At 37.8% G+C, this 17,230-nt stretch overlaps 2 protein-coding genes across 10 annotated transcripts in view; one reads left to right on the top strand and one right to left on the bottom strand.

The window, feature by feature from the left end:
* Positions 1–17,230, bottom strand: part of SLC35A1 (solute carrier family 35 member A1) — a 57,074-nt gene that overhangs the window by 5,491 nt on the left and 34,353 nt on the right. For 3 of the 6 annotated variants that reach the window (XM_064597856.1, XM_064597855.1, XM_064597854.1), the window contains one exon: positions 3,789–4,440. In XM_064597856.1, coding sequence (XP_064453926.1) covers positions 4,031–4,440 — 410 coding nt within the window. In that variant the 3' untranslated portion in view covers positions 3,789–4,030. Of the gene's footprint in view, positions 1–3,768; positions 4,441–17,230 lie in introns of those variants that run through there. The other 3 variants (XM_064597853.1, XM_064597857.1, XM_064597851.1) reach the window with 3 other exon arrangements.
* Positions 1–17,230, top strand: part of RARS2 (arginyl-tRNA synthetase 2, mitochondrial) — a 60,097-nt gene that overhangs the window by 36,018 nt on the left and 6,849 nt on the right. For all 4 annotated transcript variants that reach the window (XM_045867215.3, XM_045867214.3, XM_064597849.1 and 1 more), the window contains 5 exons: positions 858–934; positions 10,786–10,944; positions 12,159–12,265; positions 13,430–13,525; positions 17,021–17,081. In XM_045867215.3, the coding sequence (XP_045723171.1) occupies positions 858–934; positions 10,786–10,944; positions 12,159–12,265; positions 13,430–13,525; positions 17,021–17,081 (500 nt within the window). The remainder of the gene's footprint in view (positions 1–857; positions 935–10,785; positions 10,945–12,158; positions 12,266–13,429; positions 13,526–17,020; positions 17,082–17,230) is intronic.

Genomic DNA, 17,230 nt, shown 5'->3' with positions numbered 1-17,230 from the left:
AAATAAAAGACAAATATATGGCCAGATAGGGGCGCCTGGGTGGCTCAGGCATTATGCGTCTGCCTTCGGCTCAGGTCATGATCCCAGGTCATGATCCCAGCGTCTTGGGATTGAGCCCCGCATCGGGCTCCCTGCTCAGCGGGAAGCCTGCTTCTCCCTCTCCCACTCCCCCTGCTTGTGTTCCCTCTCTCGCTGTCTCTCTGTCAAAAAATCTTCTAAAAATATATATATATGTATATATATAGCCAGACAAAAAAGAATTTTGTTGATTGGTCACCTTGAATGGGAGAGGTAATCAGGTATGTTTTGAGTTTTATCTTTTATATCTTTTATTGTTTTCCTTCAGTCATTGGTTTAAGAGCTAATATTATAACACCAAGCCAATTTCTACCTTTGTTTTATTTTAACACCTACAAGTTTAAAAACAAGGTTCTGAAATCACTTCCCATCAGTTTTTCACAAATTTTAAGCATCCAGTTTCTAGCGTCATGCTGTCCTTCCCCAGGATAGCTGTTTTGTTATGCTTATTTTATTATACCTGCTAGGGAAGTGTTAGGCACTGTTAGTACAAAGACAAGTTAGTCCTAGACGCTGCTTTTTATGAGTTCATAATCTATTGGCGTCTGTGAAGTTAGTTGCAGTGATCTGTTCAATATAGTGAATTTGTGATTCAGTACATTGAATTTAACTTACGTGAGTTTATGGGGTAGCCGAAGATGATAGCATGTGTTTGCAGTGCTCTCAGGACACATAATTATGAGAACTTGATCGTTTGATACAACTATACCTGTTCCTTGCCATGACTGTTCTCTACTGTTCCATTTTGTAATTTTTTAATTTACGGATTATTGTGGTAGGTCTTCTGGGAACTGGCTTCCAACTCTTTGGCTATGAAGAAAAACTTCAGTCCAATCCGTTACAGCATCTCTTTGAAGTAAGTTGGCAAGAAACAATAGTAGAAAATGCTTCAACTTATTTTTTTTCAGAGTACTATGCAGCTTGGATTAATTTTTAATCCCAGAGGTTTTAAAAAATATTCCTTAAAACGAGGAACCAAAAAAATTGAAAATGTTGCTTTTAGTTTACTAGGAAGTTCTTTTTGTTTTCATATCCAAGTGTTTCTTTTATTTCTGTTTTAGTTGATTTGGGACAGTATTTCTCTAGGTATAGAGTTGTCTTAGAATAAACACATGAGATAACAGATTCAATACAGAAATTTCTCTAATTTTTTTGTCAGTTGCTATGTAACTGCAGCCGTCTATGGCAATAACTATAATTCATTTAGACTTGAAAAACATGAGTATGTACTTTTTTCCTCTTGTTTTACTGTGGGGGAAGTACATGTGTTTCTCTGAATTTGTGTGTGCTTTTTTTTCATTTCTATCTTTTGGCTCTTTTTCCTGGCTTTTGCCCAGTGTGAACGCCTTCCTTTTCTGCCTCATTAAGTTCTTGGGTACTTTGATTCTCTGTCCTCAGTTTTTCCTGGAGTTCATTAGTAAAGGTCTTCTTGTCCACTTAATCTCCAGGGATGTGTTTCCTTTTTTTTTTTTTTTTTAAAGATTTTATTTATTTATTTGACAGAGAGACAGCGATAGAGGGAACACAAGCAGGGGGAGTGGGAGAAGGAGAAGCAGGCCTCCCGCCGAGCAGGGAGCCCGATGCGGGGCTCGATCCCAGGACCCTGGGATCATGACCCGAGCCGAAGGCAGACGCTTAACGACTGAGCCACCCAGGTGCCCCGGGATGTGTTTCCTTTTCATCGTCCTAGTTCTCTGCTGTTTTTGGGCCTCTGGGCCTCACAAGAAGAAACCCCGATACAGTACCAGCTGTGTAGGTGCCATACCGGGGATAGACCAAAGCTGTTACACCTGTGTGTGAGGACGAGCACTTAGCAAAATAATGTTTTACTTCTCTAGCCAACGCTATCAAGAACGCTTCATCATTTTCCTTTTTGATAAGTGATTTTTCTCCTGCGGCTTTGTAGTTAAATTTAACAAAAATCACTTGGCAATTCTTAAAGACCTTTAAGGGTTTGTAATTTCCTCCCGAGTCCAGTACATTTTGATTTAGAATATTAACCAAAAGATTTTTTTTTTCTTTTTTCCATTGAGTTTTATTGATAGGCAAGAGTTTCTAAATTAATAATTCTTCATGGTTGTAAGTAAAGCATGCCACCTTAGTGCCTGGAATTTTTATTGTATAATTTTTTAAAACTTGGAATAATGGCAAGTATTTTTTTACCACAAGCTTAGTGAACCTTTCTTCAGCTCTGGGCCCACAGCGTCTACCCATGCCACAGAAAGTACAAATACCTGCTCGGAGATCTTATATCATTAGGGGAACATTTTTAAGAATTTATTGTACAACTTCATATGAGAGTTCCTATTTTCCTCTTTCTCCCACCCCACCTCAAAGGTTTTATTTAATCCTGAAAATAGCAAGTCTTTGTTGCTCGTAATATTTTAAATATTTTAGTAAAGTCTGTTCTCAAACTCCATAGAAACTTAAATGTATGTTTCTATTCAGTGTACTACAAATCTCCAGGCTTTTGAGACTCAAAAAGTGGGAGATTATACATCTATATAGATAGAGGTTATATATAGAGGTTGTTAATTGATTGATGCATGTAAGGAAGGAACAAGGGCAGGGTACTTCTATGAATAACTGAAACCTCAAGGAACAGTGGCATTGCCTTCATAAGTGTTCTTTTGCCTAAAAGGTTCATAGGGAAGCAGCATTTATAAACAAAAGAGAGCAAGTCAAATACACCCAACTTACTGTTCGAAATAAAAGACAGAAATCTATTAGGTTGCTAACTGGCTCTCTTCCTCCTTCCTTTGCAGGACAGAAAAAAAATGCAGAGCCTAAAGTGGCAGCCTCCAGGTTATTTTATCTTTGTGCTAATTTTTGCAGACCTAGTTTTCATTTTAAAATTATAGTTGTCATTGTGGATTACTTTCAACAAAAACGTGTACCATAAATGAGGAATTTTTTTTTTTTTTTGAGCTTTAGGCACGTATTAATAAATGATTTTAAGCCTGTTCCTTTTGTACTTTGATTGGATCCCTGGTTTTTCCCTTGTCAAATTTTACTTAGTTGTAAGCTTTTTGAGAGGAAGGACCATGTTTTCCTAATCTTTTATTGCCAACCCCAAACAGCATGCCTTGTGGTTAAATTTTGAATGAATTTGATCTTACAGGTCTTCTTGTCCCTTTCTCTGTCTTCCATTTAAACTCTTCACAGTGTAGGGATGGAGGGTACATACCTCAATATCATAAAAGCCATCTATGAAAAACCCACAGCAAATATCATCCTCAGTGGGGAAAAACTAAGAGCTTTTCCCCTAAGGTCAGGAACACAGCAGGGATGTCTACTCTCACCCCTCCTGTTCAACAGAGTACTAGAAATCCTAGCCTCAGCAATCAGACAACAAAAGGAAATAAAAGGCATCCAAATCGGCAAAGAAGAAGTGAAACTCTCACTTTTTGCAGGGGACATGATACTTTATGTGGAAAACCCAGAAGACTCCACCCCAAAACTGCTAGAACTCATACAGGAATTCAGTAATGTGGCAGGATATAAAATCAGTGCACAGAAATCAGTTGCATTTCTATATTGACAATGAGACAGAAGAAAGAGAAATTAAGAAGTTGATCCCATTTACAATTACACCCAAAACCATTAGATAGCTAGGAATAAATCTAACCAAAGAGGCAAAGGATCTGTACTCAGAAAACTATAGAATACTCATGAAAGAAATTGAGGAAGACACAAAGAAAAGGAAAAACGTTCCATGCTCGTGGATTGGAAGAACAAATATTGTTAAAATGTCTATGCTACCTGGAGCAACCTACACATTCGGTGTACACAATCCCTATCAAAGTACCATCAACTTTTTTTTCACAGAACTGGAACAAACAATCCTAAAATTTGTGTGGAACCACAAAAGACCCCGAATAGCCAAAGGAATGTGGAAAAAAACCAAAGCCAAAGGCATCACAAGTCCAGACTTCAAGCTGTAATCATGAAGTTATACGATATAAAACCTGTTGTATAGCCCCAGGGAAGAACTAACGATTGTAGGATACACTAGTGACCATTCCCAGAATCTAACTTCATCATGTAGTGTACTGACGAAGAACCCAAGGGCCAGACCCAGGGTTCCAGCACCAGCAGTACACACTGCCCTGCCCTCCACTGGCGTTATAGAATGCCTTTCTGGCCCTTCGTTTACGTTGGTTGTAATCACTTGCATAACATTTCCCTTTTTTTCATCCTCAAATTGCTGTACCAGGAACGCAGTTGGTAGTTTACTTGTCGCAGTTTCAACCTTCCAGTGTATCTGTTGAATTTGGCTCCGGCCATCCAGTAGCAGTTTGTGGCCTGCCTCCCTCTGAATGGTACCACAGTCCGTATCCACCAGTTTCCGTTTCTCCGTTTCTGTATATAGAAATCATAGGATAGTTTTAGTATTTCTTTTCTGTGATGAAAATATTTAACACCTACAGTCATTTCTCTACAGCATTCCATTTTTTGCTTTGCTTAGTTACTGGTTTTCTGTGCACCTATAGTCATTCTTTTCCCATGATGTCTGGCTGTATTGTGTGTGGGCTTGGGACTTCTGTTGGTCAACATGTAAAACCTTTTATTTAGTTGTTCTGTTTTGTTGTCATGAAATGGAGAAAGTGGTTTTATAGTAGTCTGTCCTCCCTGAATTGGCTAATAAGTAACTTAATATATTTGCTGTTTAGAATTCACAGTATTGGTTCAAGGAAAACATATATAATAAGCTTTGGAACATGTATCAAAAAGCTTTTCCACTTTCAAAAAGTAATTTCTTATGGTAAAAAGTTAACAAATGTTAAATCTAAATCCTGAGTATATGGATGTCATCATTTACTTTTTTACCTGTTTTAATGATAATTTTTAAAAGTAATTTCTCAGGGTTTTTCCTAGGTTACTACTTAAATGAACTTCGGGGCACCTGGGTGGCTCAGTCAGTTAAGCATCCGACTCTTGATTTCAGCTCAGGTCATGATCTCTGGGTTGTGAGATCTAGCCCCACATCAGGCTCTGTGCTGGGCATGGAGCCTGCTTAAGATTCTCCCTTTCCCTCCCTCCCTCTCTCTCAAAAAAAGGGGAAAAAAAAATACTTGAATGGACCTTAATAACATCTAACACTGTTTTAAGGATGTATAATCCGGCCCCCCCTTTTTTTTTTTGCTACAGAAGGTTTTCGAACTTGACTCATTGCATGTTGCTTATTAATATGAATTTTGATAACCATAGAAGTGCCTCTAAAATATGAGCAGCCTCTCATAGAGATAAATATTATGTCAATAAAGTATGCATTAGCACTGTACCCTAACACTGACATTTATAAAGGTAACGTGATATATTAACACAATAGTATAAATTTTCTCTTAAGTTCATAATGACCCCAAAAGCATTTATTATTTTTACCCTTCTCCTTTCTAAAATGATTTGAGGTAATTATAGTGATGGGCATTTAATAAAAAGACATAGAAAGTCAGAGGATAATATATTACTAGGTAGCAATATATTAGAAGTTTGACCCTGAGTTTCCCTATTTCTGTAGCAAAAAAAAAAAGTGAGTAGAAAATAGGGCAAGATCAAAACACCAAATTCATGAATGACAATATTTACTTGCTCTCGTTTTTTTTAAATGTGGAATAGTATCTATTCCTCAAGAGACCATGTTTTTCCTAGCTTAAGATTCTCAAAAATTTCTCAAACTTAAAATAATTCAAGACTAAATCAATTCTAGACCTATATGGGATTATTTATGCGGTTAGAAATTTTTATTTTATAAAGACTTGAATTCAAGACTTGGTTAGGTCATGTTACTTTTCTTCAGAGAAAGTGACTGTTACAGTTGGTGTGTATTTTACTCATTATAATACTCATATGCAAGAAATAGCTCTTAAATTATAAGCCTAATTAAATCTGAACCCAGCCATACTTTTGAGAGTGGTTTTAAGAGTCAACTTAAGTCATTGTTAAGGATTTCTCATCTCCCAAATCACACAGAGTTGCCCAGGCTCTAATGGATGGGCATGGAGGCCTTTCCTTGACTTCGTCCACATTGGTCTTGACTGATGTGCCCAGTATCCAAGGCTACATAATGACCTGGAGGCATATAACTCTGCTTGTATGACCAAGTTCATGTGGGAGATCTTTCTGTGGCCCAGTTCCATAGGCCTAGAAATCAGTCTCCCTATGTAGGGATACCGCAAACCATTTCCCTCAGAGGGCCCACTACCACCCCAGCGACTACCCAGCTTTTGTTTTTCCTGGGAATGTTTCCCCATCCCCTCCTCAATCTAAGCAATTCTCCTTTCCTCTCTCTTAGCAGCTTTTCTGCTTTACATTGCTCTTGACCGTCTTCCCCAAAGTCACTAGCCTTTCTACCTAAACCCTATACTTCTGAGGGTTACTACAACGTCCATTGTCCTCTGAGCGTTCTTAGAACAAGGATGGGAATACTGCGCAAGGCCAGAGTACATGTTAATAGCTCAGGAATTATCAAACCCATTGAAATGTGCAAAAAGCTTTTTTTCAGCATGAGAAGTGTATAACACTGTAGTATTATCTAATAAATATATACGAGAAGTTAATCATTATCACCCTTGAATAAAGGGATAAGATATCATGGATATTATTATAAACATAGAATAAAAATAGATTCCAAATATTGAAAGAAGATGAATAGACAGTAAAATGCTAATTATATGTGGTAATGATATACTGATGAGGAGAAACTTGATAATCATTTCTATTTTTTTTATCTAGGAAGTTCTGATTTTATTGTTAACCAATATATTGATCTTTTAAATTATAACTATATTAATTTGTTTGAATTTCTTTAATATTTAGTTTAACATTAGAAATTCATCTCAACCAGCAGTTCTATAAGAAATTTCTGATCAAGAAACAATATTAAACTAACGATGAGCTTGTTTGTTTGAATTACAATCATGCATTCATTATGTTTTTTCTAAAACATGAGATCAAAATTTAATGCATTTTAAGATAGAAGACAAATATACAGTTAACCATGTCTTTAGTATCTAAGTAATGCTAGCCATTCTTAGCAGTTATTCTCTGTTTTAAGACAAAAATAACCAGGTTTGGGGTTAGAGCCCTGTACCAAAGAATTAAACTGTGTCTATGTTGCTAATGGTATTCTAGAATCAAATTTAAGAGATTAAGAGAAAGAGGGCATTATATACTATTTTTATTTTTGCACTTACTTCTTTACATATGGACAGATGATCTCTAGAGCTGACTGTAATTATCTTAATCAGTTAAATTAGAAATAAAATGTCATGAGCTTTTTGGGAATACCAGTATTTAGAAATAGTGAATAGGTTAATATGCCTTTAAAGTCTTTTTTTTTTTTAAGATTTTATTTATTTATTTGAGAGAGAGAGAGAATGAGAGACAGAGAGCATGAGAGGGAGGAGGGTCAGAGGGAGAAGCAGACTCCCTGCCAAGCAGGGAGCCTGATGCGGGACTCGATCCCGGGACTCCAGGATCATGACCTGAGCTGAAGGCAGTCGCTTAACCAACTGACCCACCCAGGCGCCCGCCTTTAAAGTCTTAAACATTTAGTTTATTCCGTAATGGAAGTAAGCTCACTTTTGCATTCTGGTAACTAAAAGAAAAAATACGTCCATCCAGAACATTTTGCTTAAGCCACATTCTTACTATTAAATCCAAACTTAAAATTTCCTTTTTATTCCTTTTGTGTCTAGATCTAGCCTCAAAAGGAAGCTGTCTTCAAAATGCATACTTTCTAAGCATAAAACATTTGTGGTAACTAAATTTAAAACTGTATAATTTCAGAAGCACATAGTATTTATTTTGTGAAGGAAAATGCATTTCTTTTCTAAAATGGTGATGAATGTTAATAATTATAGTTTTCTCTTGTGCATTTACAGGCAGATTGTTAAGTGCTAATTAAGGCTCTTCTATTGTTCTGCTTGATAGTGTCAGTTGATTTTCAGTAATGTTTGGTTTATAACTACAAATTGCTGAAATGCCAAGATTCTTCAAGTATTAGTAAGGGTTTGGTTTTGTTTATTTTGTTTTAATTATTTCTATTTTAAGTTTTAAGAAAGGGAAAAGATTCTGGTGAAGTTTTTTCTAAAAATACTCTTATCAGTAGTTCACATGCATATTAGATTTTTAAATGTTGCCTATCTGAGCTTAGAGTCCTAAATTAAAAAAAAAAGCCTTTTCTGAAAATAAGGATATTTTGTGTATGTTTACTTATAAATGGTGTGTGGACATGAGTGTGTGATGGGTGGGTGGGTGGGTGGGTGTGTGAGAGAGATTTTGAACCACAAATCATTTAGAGACCCATGTATGCCTTTATTCCTATAGGCTGGACTGTTTGAGCAGTTGTCAGTGGATAAATAGGTCATTCAAAAGTCAAGAGGTCTGCAGTTTACTATCTTACAGTGACTCTCTCTGTTTTCCTACACCTTACCAAAATCATCATCTTCTGTTTCTAACTTATTCTGGACTTATTTCATAGGAACACATGGAAATTAATTTTCTTTGATATGTGTGTCTGGTCTCCGAAGACCACCGCCAAGTTTGGTAACTCATTAAGAGGACTCACAGGACTCCATGTATAGTTGTACTCACAGCTGTGGTTTATTACAGCAAAAGGATGCAAAGCAACATCAGTAAAGGGAAAGGCACATGTGGTGAAGTCTGTTGGAAACCAGGTCCAAGCATCCAAGAGTGTGTTCCTAGTGGAGTCACAAAGGGTACACGCAGGTCCTCCTGCAACAAACTGGGACAGTATGCATGAAATGTTGTCTGCCGGGGGAACTCATCAGATGCTCCATGCCAAAGTTTCTATTGGAGTTTGATCATGTAGGCACCCTCTGCTTAGCGCGTTCCAAAATGCCAAACTCCCAGAAGGAAAGCAAGTATTTAGCATAAACTATATTGTTTTCATAGTTTAAGCACAGTGACCTACTCCTATCAGGTTGGTGGGAACATTTCCCAAATCCAAGTTCCCAGATGCCAGCCAAGGGTTAACCTTGCGAACAGATTTTAAGGATAGCAGTCTCAGGTCTGCTACATTAACTCTTTTCTGCACAATGTGCTTTAAAGAGGAAAAATAAAATTAGGTAGCTTTAACTTTTGGGGGGAATATTTATTCATTTAATTCTGCCATTCCACTAATTAACACAAGCCATCTATGAAAGGTAAGATTTTGACCTTGACATAGATGTTTAATGCCCTGTTCCTTTTGTTGGTAGTATCTAGTGGGGATGAGCCACATTACGATTGTCCCAGTGTACTCTCCAGCAGTAAGATCACTTTATCTGCCATTGATATTTTGATGTTATTACTATAACAGTTTAGATGCCTCATATTTCTTTGGTAATTTATTTGCCAATTTTTATTACTTTTATGCTACCTTCATAGCTTTCTGGAAAAAATATGAGGGGAGTAAATTTATCATTCATGTTTCATCCTGTAAGTGAAATAAAATCTTTTTTTTTCTTTTTTTTTGAGAGGGAAAGGGAGGGAGAGAGATGATCTTAAGCAGGCTCCACACCCAGCGCAGAGCCTGACACAGGGCTCCATCTCACAACCCTGAGACCAATACCTGAGTCAAAATCAAGAGTTGGACCCCTAGCCGACCAAGCCACCCAGGCACCCCTAGAAGTAAAATCTTTATTGTCTATATGCGTAACTTTAGAACTACTTGAGGTGCAAAGTATATGTTACAATATCATTTATTAACCTTGCATTTTGGAGACTGGAATACTATTAATGAAATTGTGAACACAGATAGAAATGGAAGAGCCCTTAATAAGCAGTCTAACTCCATTCCTGTTAGCCAAGACAGATGATGCAAAAACACCCCAGAAGTAAGTGGTCCACACAGTTCTCAGGAGCCTAAGTGGGAGTGTAAGTAAGCCAGCTATCCAAAGGTCTTCCTAGATCACCTATTTTACTAGTTTTCTGCAGATTTAGAGAACAGTTTTAAAAATCTTTCTTAGGGGCGCTTCGGTGGCTCAGTCGTTAAGCGTCTGCCTTCAGCTCAGGTCATGATCCCAGGGTCCTGGGACTGAGCCCCGCATCAGGCTCCCTGCTCCACGGGAAGCCTGCTTCTCCCTCTCCCACTCCCCCTGCTTGTGTTCCCTCTCCCGCCATGTCTCTCTCTGTCAAATAAATAAATAAAATCTTTAAAATAAATAAATAAATAAAAATCTTTCTTAAATCAACTGCCGGATCAGTCTTTGGCCTTGTCTTAGCCAGATTAAACCATTCTACTTTCTTTGACCTTTTCTCAGAGAAGTTGCAGCAATAATAATTTGCCTTTTTATTAAAAAAAAAAAAATGCTAGCTTAATCTAACCCAGGCATTCTTAACCTAAGAGTCTGTGAACTTGGAAGGGAAGAAAAAAATTACACATTTTATTTTCCCTAACCTCTATCAGAAATTTAGCATTTTCTTCCAGTACTTCATCACACTTTAAAAAAGTAATTGGATAACTATTTCAATGTATTATTTCCTTTATAAGCATATGTATTTTACTTTATGCATTTATTTTGAGAAGGGGTCTCTCGGGTTCAGTAAAGGCCTATGGCAAAAGAAAAAAAAAAAGGTTACACTCTGATAAGGGTGGTTGGCTAATCTTTAAATGAAAATTCTCATGATTGTGTTTTGTTTTCTTCCATTGAAGGTAACAGTGACTAATGTACTTCATTTAATGTACTGTTGTGCTCTTAGGTTTATGTACAAGTTAATAAAGAAGCAGCAGATGATAAAAATATAGCAAAATCAGCACATGAGTTCTTCCAGCGATTGGAACTGGGTGACACGCAAGCCCTTGCACTGTGGCAGAAATTTCGGGACCTCAGCATAGAAGAATACATGCGGATTTACAAGGTGCCCACCTACTCTCCTGCTCTCCTGTGATGGGTGCAGCTCTTGACGATACTACCGAGTAGTGAAGTTGCTTCTTTTTTTTTTTTTTTTTTTTTAAGTAATCTCTACACCCAACGTGGGGCTTAAGCTCAAAACCCCAAGATCAAGAGTCCCGTGCTCTTCCGCTTCTTTTTTTTTAAATAGGCTCCACCCCCAACGTGGGGCTTGAACACACAACCCTGAGATCAAGAGCCATATGCTCTACTGACAGCCAGCCAGGCGCCACGTGAACGTCCTTCTGAAGCTCGTGTTTTAAAACTAGATTTGTCATTCAGTTGAAAATTAGGACTCAAATACTATTCTTTGGGCTGGAAGTTAGAGCTTCAAAAAAATCCTGTGAACTTCACAGGCAAATATCAGGTGGCATTCTGGTCTTTGTTTCAGTCTGGCTTCCCTTTTCTCTCTTCTGTTCATTCCGTCACTTTTTCTTAATCTTTTTTTTCCCCTTTCACTTTCTTAGGCTTGTATGTGATACATATAAATTTGTTCATTTAATAACCATTTTAGGGGGTGGGAAAAATACAACAGTGAATAAAGAAAATATAAGTCCTTCTGTCATGGACTTTACAGTCCAGCATGGAGGCAGAGAGCGAATTAACCAAATTAAAGACAATGGGAATTCAAGAAGAACATATACCGTCTGTTAGGGGGTAATGATGCTGTGGAGAAAAATGAAGCAGGGGAGGGGAGACGGAGTATGTTGTCTGTGGGTGGAATGAAAAGAGTTTTGTCAAAGAAATCCACGCAGCTGGAGTAAGGAAGCGGGACGAAAAGCAGAAGGAGAGGAGCTTGAAGAGGTTGTAGGGTGGGGCATGATGTGGGACATTGTCTCCAGGGCTGTCCAGTTCGGCTTCTTGCTGTGATAGACCTGTTCTGTGATGTGCTGTCCAGCATGGTCGCCACTAGCCTTGGGTGGCTGTTGAGCACTTGAAGCGTGAGTAGTGTTCCTAAGAGACTAAATTTTCAGTTTTATTTAATTTGAATAGCCACGTGGGCCAAGCAACTGCCGTATTGGACAACACAGTGCTATTGTGAGGACTTGACTGGTGTGGGAGGAGTTATTAGAAGGTTTGATGCAGAAGAGTGACTTGATATAATTCTTATTTTCCCCATCTGTGTGACAGACTGTAGAGTATCCTATCTTGTCTTGTAACTTTGTTTTTGAACCCTTTTAGCGTCTAGGAGTACACTTTGATGAATACTCCGGAGAATCATTTTATCGTGAAAAATCTCAAGAAGTCTTAAAGTTGCTGGACAGTAAAGGACTCCTGCAGAAAACAGTGTACGGTTGGGTTACTATTCTTTAGTGAAGTTATTTCTTCCTTGAAAAAATTGGTATTGGTGTCGTTTCTCAGGACAACAGAATGTGGTGTGCAGCCTTCCTGGCATTTTTTGTAGTGCTTTTTGCTGTTCAGAGTACTTTTCTACATATAGTATTCTGCCATGAGAAAATCCTGGTAAGGCTGGAAGAAATATCTGCTCTTCACAGTGCAGAAACTGAAGCACAGAAAGTACAAAAGACCGGCCTGCTGTCACACAAGCTGATAACGATAGAACTGGAAAAAGGAAAGAACTCGCATCTTCTTACTCAGCCCTGCCTTTTTAAAAAACCGTATCCTGTTCAAAATGGATTTAAGGGGCCTTATGTAAATAAGTATAATACAAACTTTTGAAAGAATAAAATGAAGAAAACAGGAAGCAGGGGCAGAAAAACTAATACGGAATCAGGAATGATAATGGCATGTCGTATATTGGGATGCTGTTCCCTTACTTAAGCTAGATTTCTAATTTAGCTTTGAGCTTCCTGTCAGCCAAACAAAATAGTACCAGTCATAGGAGCCCAGGCATCTGTAATATAGAAGCAAACCAGTTGCTTAGAAGTGCCAGTTTTTATACTACCAAAGAGTACTTTCTCTCATCATCTTTATGAGGAAGACATGGAGAATGTGGTTCATAACATCCTCAGTAATGTCCCTAAGGCAAATTCTTAGATTGCCATATACAGATTCTAATTTTTGAAAGACAGGGAAGACAGTAACAAAATTCCATGGTTTATTACTCAAGAGTATTTTTTGGCATGTTAAAAATTAGCCCAATATTGAATGCTATAATTTGATTAGAAGAATATGATGTTTCATGGTTAAACTGCGGTTGAAATCTCATTTTTCAACTGTGAATGTTAAAGACTGACCTAAGTACCTTATCCAGAGCTACAGAGTTTAGAAAGACAGGATAACCAAATATTAATTATATCATACCTACCCACTCTTAATAGATTCATGGTTAGATTCCTTCGTGTTTTTCTTCGTTGTTGGTGATACTGCTTACTGTTACTTATGTAATAAAAAGTAACTTCTGGTTTGCCAAAGATAATGTTATAGATACTGTCCTTTTAAAGGTCTTAATTTATTCTGTTTCTTCAGAGTTACCTTTTTTGTACTTGTAGAAAAGGAACAGCTATAGTGGATCTTTCTGGGAATGGTGACCCCTCCTTAATTTGTACTGTAATGCGAGGCGATGGCACTTCTCTCTATGCAACCAGGTTTGTATCCAGTATGAAGTTCAACATCAGAATGCATATGACTTCATGTTCTTTGTTGTAGGATCAGTGCTAAAACAATCATTTTATCCTCAAAGCTGTTACCCAGTCCTACTTTCTAAATCTCTTGCTATCATCACTTCAAAATGTATTTATTGGGTTTCTGTTTATTGCCAGTTATAGTTCCTGGAAAGTTTTGATATCATCAGAAAAGTGACTGAAAAAACTATTTACAATTAGTTAAACATTATAGGATTTCCACAGCTTATTGAATACATTGTTCTACAAACTGTAAAACTGAGGTACCACATAGTAACTATAAATACTTTCCAATTGTACATTGGCAGGAAATGTATACTAGAAGGTGGTCGTAGTGGCTCAGTGGTGTCCTCTCTCTGTCAAGACCATCTTACATGCACATAAGTATCAGTCCTCATTCTGACTGATAAAACTGGCCAAGGGAGAAGTAGGCCGTGTTGCCTTTTTTTTTAATCTTTCTCCATGACTGACCCCTATGGAAAGGAACGGTCTCTGTTAATCAGTAAGAACTGGATTTATCAAGCACACTTATATCTGGGACAAAGCCAATAGGAAGGAGAAGATAGGACCATAAAAAAGGCACACAAGCTGGGGCTGCCTTCGGCTCAGATCATGATCCCAGGGTCCTGGGATCGAGTCCCGTAACTGGCTCCCTGCTCAGCAGGGAGCCTGCTTTTCCCTCTGTCTGCCACTCCCTCTGCTTGTGCGCGCTCTCTCTCTGGCAAATAAATAAAATCTTAAAAAAAAAAAAAAAAAAAGCACACAAGCCAACACGGCTATACTCAGGCTCTGTTGGCAAAAGGCTGTAGTGTCTTCCAGGCTGGAGTTTTATACTGGATCATAAACCCACTTTTATAGCATAGTTAAAGAAATGATATTTACTGTTCTTGTTAACTACCGTCATTTGTTCCAAACAGCTTTATATAACCACCTGATTCTCTTCCTGTGCCTTAGAAAATTGATCCCTACTTTCTCTACTTTTTGGCATTTCCCTTTATCAATTCCATACAATTGGAGTTAGGAAGTGAGAAGAACCTATGTATATAAGAAGTACATTTCCTTTTCTAGATTAAAAAATAATAGTAGAAAAATATTTTGTGCCAACCAATTATTGCTGGACAGATTACCTAAAGAAACCCTTGAGCAGTGGCTATTAAGAAATGTTTATACTCAGATCAGACACTCCACATCCTAATGATTACAGCTGTCCTGATGCAGTTATCTGTCTTGGGCTAACATTCATTAGGTCTAGATTTTTCTGTGTATTTACCTTAATACCTATACTTTGTCTTTTCTCTTTGGGAGAATAATTGTGTTTTTTGCCACTTATGTTTGATTTTTCACCTCTAACTTTAGTTTCTGCCTTTTCAGTGGGTTCCTTATAGAATACATCTATATATATGGATGTGAATGAAAGGAGTTGTTAGAACAGACAAAAGTGCAGGAGAACACTGACAAGAGCACAGGGTGAGGCTGGAGACCTAGAGTTTTGTTCTGAGACCACAACTACCACTTACCCTCCCTGGGCCGTGGGTCCCTACTTTGAAATAAGAGGCCTGAAGTAAATGACCTGGCATTCCTTCCTGCTTTCAAATTCAGGTTCTACAAACTCAGCCTAGAGCTTTTTTTCTTTCTTTTTCTTTTTTTTTTTAAAGATTTTATTTATTTATTTGACACAGAAAGAGACACAGCGAGAGAGGGAACACAAGCAGGGGGAGTGGGAGAAGGAGAAGCAGGCCTCTGGCAGAGCAGGGTACCCGATGCAGGGCTCGATCCCAGGACCCTGGGATCATGACCTGAGCCAAATGCGGGGCTCGATCCCAGGACCCTGGGATCATGACCTGAGCCGAAGGCAGACGCTTAACAACTGAGCCACCCAGGTGCCCCTAGAGCTTTTTTTATATTCTCCTTTTTTATTTCATTGGACCAAAAGGCTTCTCTTTGTTTTGTCCTTGGCCCAAACCAAAAATCCAATAGGGGTGTATATTTGTGACTTCATCTGGGGGATAATCTATACTTGTGTTCACAACCTTTTTTTTTTTTATTTTTCATTGTAGCCCTGCTGTCAGGAACTTTTTTAGCCTATTTTTCCTACTTCCCCACCTCATGAAATTTTAATATCACAAATATCCTGTACATCTGTATGTATTGTATGCATGTATGTGCTTTATACATAAAGAGAGTAAGATTTGGGGGCGCCTGGGTGGCACAGTCAGTTAAGCATCTGACTCTTGGTTTTGGCTCAGATCGTGATCTCAGGGTCATGAGATTGAGCCCTGCATTGGCTCCACACTCAGTGTGGAGTCTGCTTAAGACTCTCTCTCCCAATCTTTCTGCCCACCCACCCCCCGCTTGCACGCTCTCTCTCTCAAAATAAATAAATCTTAAAAAAAAAAAAAAAGTGAGATTTTTGTTGTTCTTTAAGAGCCAGCTTTTGCCTCTGTTGCAAATGCATGCTCTATGTTATATTAGGATCACAAGATGGGGACTAAAGACATTTTGATGATCCCCAACATTTCAAAAGATCTAGGAACTTTTGAAATCTTCCCACGTCATACATTGTTAACCAAAGATAGCTTTAATTTTAAATTTCAGTATTTTCATAATTTCAACCTGAAATTTCATAGTTTATGGTTTGTTTTTCATTAATTCATACTGGATGCAAACTGAGTCTTTCGTACTTAATCAGAGAAAAAAGTTGAATTTTTGTCAAGGGATTTCATGGTCTTTTACAGTGCTTTAGAAGGTATTGCTTATGACTGATTGAAGACTCTGAAAGTCCTTGATGGTGCTAATAGAAGAGTAGCTAAAAGGGCGCCTGGGTGGCTCAGTCGCTGGGCGTCCGCCTTCGGCTCAGGTCATGATCTCGGGGTCCTGGGGTCGAGCCCCGCATCGGGCTCCCTGCTTGGCGGGAAGCCTGCTTCTCCCTCTCCCCCTCCCCCTGCTTGTGTTCCCTCTCTCACTGTGTCTCTCTCTGTCAAATAAATAAATAAAATCTTAAAAAAAAAAAAAAAGAAAGAGTAGCTAAAAGATACCAGTGTAGCTGCCACATCGCCTGTGTTTTGAATATGTTCTTTAAGAAAAAAAAGAAAGTATACTGCAGAAAAGTGACACTTAGGTGATTCTTCCCAGTAGAGGCTTAATTAACAAATCATTAAGCATTTACCTACAGACACTTTGCCTAGAGCTATTTTAGTTAGTTACTACTACTTTTCCCAGAGTTTATTTTGTTTTTTTAAATCTTCCACAGTACTTTTATTATTATTGCTTTTCCCAAAGCTATTTTTATTACTATTACTTCATATCAAAGTATGGTGTTGGGATAATAGAATCATGGGTAGTGGGTATAATAGGACTTCTTAATTAGAAAAGCCTCATTACTCTTAAATAGGTAAAACAAATTTTTACCCAGATCTGCTTAGTAACTCTTAATCTATGGCCTTTTTTTTTTTTTTTCAGAGATCTTGCAGCTGCTATAGATCGAATGGACAAGTATAATTTTGATACAATGATTTATGTGGTAAGTAATCACAATAAAAAAAAAGGTTACGATCTCTACCTGATGAGAACCACAAAGATAGAAATTATATACCATGTTGAAAAACTATGGAAAAATAATTTTGTCAAAATATAAAAGGAATTCGGTTTTAAGTTTAAGGTGGAAACCAC

Source organism: Mirounga angustirostris, unplaced genomic scaffold (genome assembly GCF_029215605.1).
Source record: "Mirounga angustirostris isolate CCGP_5_RB_7025 unplaced genomic scaffold, mMirAng1.0.hap1 SCAF_8, whole genome shotgun sequence".
NCBI classification, from domain to species: Eukaryota; Metazoa; Chordata; class Mammalia; order Carnivora; family Phocidae; genus Mirounga; species Mirounga angustirostris.
The sequence above is the reverse complement of the archived record's forward strand: the minus strand, read 5'-3'. Positions and strand labels throughout refer to the sequence as shown.